General features: G+C 52.0%; 1 protein-coding gene across 1 annotated transcript; it reads right to left on the minus strand.

The window, feature by feature from the left end:
• Nucleotides 1–2,479: 2,479 nt before the first annotated feature.
• On the minus strand, nucleotides 2,480–5,593 carry LOC118569711 (glutathione S-transferase theta-2-like). Its single transcript, XM_036167904.1, has 5 exons — nucleotides 5,278–5,593; nucleotides 4,751–4,838; nucleotides 3,543–3,693; nucleotides 3,274–3,447; nucleotides 2,480–2,998 (listed from the first exon to the last, which is right to left on the minus strand). The coding sequence occupies exons 1-5, from the start codon at nucleotides 5,423–5,425 to the stop codon at nucleotides 2,789–2,791; spliced, it is 771 nt and encodes a 256-aa protein (XP_036023797.1). The 5' UTR covers nucleotides 5,426–5,593; the 3' UTR covers nucleotides 2,480–2,788.
• Nucleotides 5,594–6,000: the final 407 nt, after the last annotated feature.

Raw genomic sequence — 6,000 nt, forward strand, 5'->3', positions numbered from 1 at the left:
GAGGAACAGTAATCAGCTCTGGGTAAGGCCTGTGGTGGTCCCTGTAGACCCTATAGGTTTTACTGGAGTAGGTGTGGCCTTGTTGGAGGAAGTGTGTCACTGGGGGTGGGCTTTGGGGGTCTCAGATGCTCAAGCCATGCCCAGTGTGGCATTTTCTTCCTGCTGCCTGCTAATCTAGATGTGGATGTAGAACTCTTCGCTCCCTCTCCAGCACCATGTCTGCCTGCACGCTGCCATGCTTCCCACCATGATGATAATGGACTACACCTCTGAAACTGTAAGCCTGCCCCAATGAATGTTTTCCTTTATAAGAGTGGCCGTGGTCATGGTGTCTCTTCACAGCCATAGAAACCCTCACTAAGACAAGATCTATGCGCTAGTTAGGGGGTTGGTTTTCTTTGGGGGGGGGCGGGGTCAACTTGACATAAGCTAGAGTCATCTAGGAAGACAGAATCTCGGCTGAGAAAATGCTTCTGTGGGCAGGTCCGTCCCTGGGCAAGGGGTCCTGGGTAATATAAGAAATCAAACTAAGCAAGCCATGAGAGGACCAAGCAGTGTATCGCGATGACCTCTGCTTCAGTTCTTGCCTTTGAGTTCCTGCCCTGTCTTTTCTGGATGATGGGCCACAAGCTGTAAGATGAAATGAACCCTTTCCTCCCCAAGCTTCTTTTGGTCATGGTCTTTACCATGGTCACGGTCACAGCAGCAGAAAGCAGAGTAGTATTAGCTGCAAAGTCACAGCCAGTGTCGTTCATCAATTCTGGAGTGAGCCGTGTGGGAGTGTGGCCTGCTTTCTGGAGAGAGAACCTCCTGAAGGCTCTGTGATCGAAAAACCACTAGCCACAGCTGTCCCACCAACATTCTTCAGACACTAGCAAAGGGGAGGTATACATCACTGAGCCCTCTTGAGGCCCTTCCCCGGGCAGGGAACAGGTGCATGATCTGAGAGGACCTTTAGGGGGATGCTACCGCTGACGGTCAGGGACAGGAAGGAAACTGAGTGGCAGCCCATGAAGGGCAAGAGAAAAGGAGGCTGGTGTGGCTGCTCTGAGCTCAGCTGGGGTTACCTAGCAAGGGGATTCAGGGATTATGTCTTACCCCAGCTTGGGATCATGGTGGCCTACCTGCCCAGCTCTCCTTGTAGATAGGCAGTCAGCACCTGTCAGCAGGCGATGGAAAAATGAACGAAATCTGGACCCCTCTCCTGCACCTCCTGGTGCCCATGCTGTTATGTCTTTTGCCCTAGACCTCCCCTCATAGGACATTTAAAAAAAAATGTTCTGGACATAGTAACCATGTCAGCCTGCATTGGCCTTCATATGGGGGCAGATCCAGTATTTATGATTAATAATGGACTGGGACATAGCAATGGCCTTGAGGACCCTCACATGCTAGCCTCTCTCCTCCTCTGAGGGGCTAAAATCAGTGGTAGTTTGTAGATTTCCCTGCCCTCCCCTGTCCCCACGCCCTACAGCCTGAACCACTGTCTAGCAGCCAGGGCCTATCCCTGATTCATAAAGCCGTGTGGGAACCAATGCCCTCTCCACAGTACTCACATTGACTGACTTCCTGAGGAGACATGAGCAAGTATCTGTTCAAAACAGACAGGACATTGATGACAGACCCAAGAAATGGTGCTACCCGGGGCTACCTTGGTGACGATGGGTTTATTGGGCTTCCTTACTGAAGCATGGATGACACAGAGGCCATGGCATTACTGAAAAGAACCTGTCCCCAGCATGAGTGACCACACACAAAAGCTGCAACCCTGGATCCCTGCACAACTTGTAGCAGCTCCTCAGGCCGATCCTCTGGCTAGCAGTGGTCTGCTTCTATTACAGCCGTAGGGAGGGGCCTTTAACTTTTTAATATAGTTAAATTCTATGAATTTTATGTGTTCTGGGGATTGAACATAGGTCATCAGTGCAGCCCGAACTCATAAAAACCTGGAGTGAGATAATAGGGGTAAATGCTGAAAGGCCAGAGAAGCAGAGCAGCCAGCCACCAGTGTGCCACCACTGCCTGGCCTCCAAGGCTAACTAGTGGCTTATCCTTGCTCTCTGATCTTCAGGCAGGCTTTATGTGTTAGATCACAAACAAAATGTCACCCCACATCAGCTTTGGCTATAAGACTGATCCATCTTGTTGACCTTTGAATTCTTTATACTAAATCCCTTCTGTTGTGAGTTCTCTCTGGTGGACACACATGGAGGTTTGCATAACAAGGTAGATAAAGCCCACTGTTTGTTGTTACTGGGAAACTCTCTGGGAAGACAGGGGTGTTTGCCCAAAGAAATCTTTTGTGTCCTATACTTCAAATACCAAGTCTTGTAAAGGATCATCTATATCCCTAAATGGGTTGTTGTTTGCTATCTTTTTGCCTATGTGATAATTTTATATGGATTTGTTATCCGTGACTTTCCTTTGATTATCCATAATGTTTACTGAGACATAATTTTAGTCCAGGCATATTATAGGACAATGTAATAAAACCAATAACTCTTTATTTCTTAAAATAGCCAGACCTTTTATTGTAGTAAAATACAGATGTATGCTAACTTTTGAATGGTTTTTCTTTGTATTACTGGTTTTTAGCATATTATTCATTTTGGCCTCTTTTTGGTTGTGTATACTGTGCCTCAAGAGAAGTATGCTAAGGATACCTGGTGTCTCTTTTGAGCAAAGCTCCTCCCAGAGCCAGAGAGGGAGCCAGGAAAAGGCCTGGGGCAAACAGAAAAGATAAAACGAACCAAGAAACGACATGAAACTTCCCTGCTAGTCAGACCACTCAGGGAATCCTAGCAATTCGAAGCTGCATGCCGGGGTGGGCCTCTGGAGGGGGCACTGGTAGTGCTTTTTTGGTTGACTGTTCCAGGATGCTCATGATGGTGCCATGGGCCTCTTGACACAGATCGGCACCCAAGAATGCCTCCACCCGATTTCGCCATGCTGTTAGTTGTGGCCGTCCCTCAAACAGATTATAGCCAAGAGCCACTGGCTGCAGGGACAAAAATGTGAAAGTTGGAGAGCTAATGAGACTCCAATGCTGGCAACTCAGCATAGGCATTGTGCACACAGCGCCACGGGAGGTCCAGGGCAGCTTGATCCATTCCAGTAACCAGAAGCTGCCTCCCACCCAGGCAGGAAGCAAGTCACTCAGGGGTTCCCTCTGTGATTCTGGCTTTTCCCAGGCTACAGTGCCTCTAACTTAGAGCAGTGAGAAGGAGGATGCTGCCCTTAGTTACTATTCTACCCCCCCCCCCCATCTCATACCTGCATCAGCTCCTCCAGACACATGAGATCAGCCAGGGTCATCTGCTGGCCAGTAAGGAAAGCCCTGTCCCCAAGGAACTTTTCCTCCAGACGCTGCAGAGCAGCAACCATGCTCTTTCTGTTCCGTTCCATCTTCTCCTCTGGAATCTGGATCCCAATGAGTGGCCCCAACACCTGGCAGAATGAAATGCTCAGTGTGTAACCTTGACTCTTATGGGGAGGTGGGAGGGGGAGCAAGGTTCGACCCCTCCCCAGAGGACCCTGCACACCTTGGACCACAGGAGCACTCCAAAGACGCCACGGATGTTATCAGCATGCCAGCCTAGGTACTCATGGACTCGGGCACGAGCCTGCAGGTCAGCTGGGTACCAATGGTCTGCCACTTGGTACTTGGAACTCAGGTAAATCAGGATGGCTGAGCTGGGGACCATGAGAAGGGGGACGGTAAGGACCTTTGGCTGTTTCCCCGTTCTTCAGTGGGGCCTCGAGGATTCTTACTTTTGAAGGATTCCCTTCTAGTCTCAATCCTCTATCCCTGTCTCCGGACTATCTTTCTTCTTCCGTGCAACCGAGGGACAGGGACACACGCGCGCGCACAAACACACACACACACACACACACACGCACACGCACACACACACGCACACGCACACGCACGCACGCACGCACATGCACGGCAAGAGCTCTACGTCTCCAACTCTCCCCTTCCTATGGTGTTGTGGACCCTGGACCCTGGCCAGACGACCTGCTCTCTGCCCTTTGAGGCGTCATCTTCATGGTACCCCAGCAGCCACTCTATGAGATAGAGACTCCATCCTTTGTTTGCATGTGAGGAAGCGAATGCTCAAACCATTGAAGTGAATTGCCTGAAATTGCACAGTTTAGATAAAGCTCCCTGGGGCCTTGAAACCTGTGTGAGATAGGCATACATCTATGGAGTGGCTTGAACATGCCAAAGGGGAACCACGTGCTCCGGTTTCTACCCACCAGCCATCACTTCTATAGCCACCTGACAGACCTCTAGTCCTCTCTGTTTAGTCACTAGACTCTAGTGGGAGAACCCGCTGGCACCTGGAGACCTGACACTTTCCCTGGTCTCCAGGGACCACGCCTTGAGTAGATTAGACAGGGGACATCTGCGAAGTCAGGAGAAACTCCTCCTAGCCTCTGTTACTGAATCTACATTTTGTCTAACCCTGGACAAATGTCCCCTTGTCGCCTTCCAGTACTTCTCAGTCACAGTGGCGAGGCCTCAGGGGTAGGGTTGGGGGGGGAGGGGTCCAGCAGAAGAAACCAGACAGGGATTGGAACGTGCTGGACCAATCTCCAGTCACCCTGCCTCATTCCCAGTCTGCTCTAGCCACATCCCCTCACGGTCTGGGGTGGGTATCTGCCAGGGCCATGCCCCCCCCACCTCACCCCACCCACAGGAAGCATGAGGAGGTGGTTTAGGCTCTGCGTTGATTTACAGCTGCACCTTTCGGTCAACACGAAGTTTCCGTCTTTGAGGACAGGAAGTTTCCGCAGGCAGTTCACCCGGGTGAATTGCTCGCTCACGTTCTGTCCTGGGAAGGAAGAAGCCAGAAAATGTGTTCAAGGTCTCAGGCAGTAGTGCCTCTGTGTGTTCACTCTCTTTCTTTGTAACCGGAGCCCCCTCCCAGAGCAAGGTCGAAGCGGCCAAAACCCAGGTGGGCCCCGGACCAACAGCACAAAGGTGGCTCAGCTTTACGTCTCTTCCCTTGCAAAGTCTCCGGGGTTTTGTAAATCTAAGTGTTTTCAAAGCACAGAGGAACTCTGCAAATCGTTTTCTCCCCTACGCCCCAGGGCAGAAAGTACCACCCTATCTTCCTTGTCAGATCAGAATTCAAGTTTAGTGAGGGCTCTGAACTAAGGCCACTCCAAAGAGGGCATCCCCTGGTGGTCGGCACTGGGTGGGACTGTACCCATCAATGGGTGAAGGACTGACATGGTCTAGGGGTGGACGGGTACCAGGCTTGGCCCAACCTTTGATTATATTCACGGTGTGCATCTGGAAGGGAATGCCGTTCTTCTTGGCGAAGATGTAGGTGGCGCGGCAGGGCTGCGACAGCAGGTCGAGGTAGAGCTCCAAGCCCATGGCGGCAGCTGCACAGATGGTGTGGATGGACTGCATAAGCCAGGCGCTAAGTGCAGGCGACTCCACTAATAGGGGTCCACAGCCTCTGCGGGTCAAGCTCCAGCTTTCCCCTCCTGCACAGCTGACGCCTTTTAATCTTTGGAGGGAGCTGCTCGGAAGGACTTTGCACCGAGAGGAGGGCTGAAGTGCGCACGCACTCGGGGGGGGGGGGGGGGGGGTGGAGGGGGATGGAAGGTGGGGGGTGGGGGGATGGGGGTGGGGGATGGGGGTAGGGGATGGGGGGGTTGGGGGGGCGGGAAAGGGACGGACGGTTTGTTCCAAAGAGCTTTGGGGCCAGAGATCCAGCCCAGGTTCCAGCCCAGGACTTTAGTGCCACCCAGACCCGGAAATAGCCAAACTCTACTTTGCTGTACTGAGTGAGGGTGCTGTGGACTCGGCTGGCAGGAAACTGGAAGGCTCAGCTCCCAGCTCTCGGTTACCGCGGAAGGGAATCTTAGAGGCTGCTCTCTGAGGTATCCCCCTCCAATGGGTAAAGCTTGTTTCAGGCTGCTAGGAACATTGCCTTAAGGGAGAACTGTCTATGGTCCAGCTGCCCCGTGTAGAGAAGGTCG

Source organism: Onychomys torridus, chromosome 18, assembly GCF_903995425.1.
Source record: "Onychomys torridus chromosome 18, mOncTor1.1, whole genome shotgun sequence".
Classification (NCBI taxonomy): Eukaryota; Metazoa; Chordata; class Mammalia; order Rodentia; family Cricetidae; genus Onychomys; species Onychomys torridus.

Coding starts and splice junctions, on each gene's coding strand:
- LOC118569711 (XM_036167904.1), bottom strand. CDS start 5,425: ATGCAGTCCATCCACACCATCTGTGCAGCTGCCGCCATGGGCTTGGAG. Junction 4,839..5,277: donor CACCGTGAATATAATCAAAG/GTTGGGCCAAGC, acceptor CTTCCTTCCCAG/GACAGAACGTGAGCGAGCAA. Junction 3,448..3,542: donor GAGTGCTCCTGTGGTCCAAG/GTGTGCAGGGTC, acceptor TCATTCTGCCAG/GTGTTGGGGCCACTCATTGG.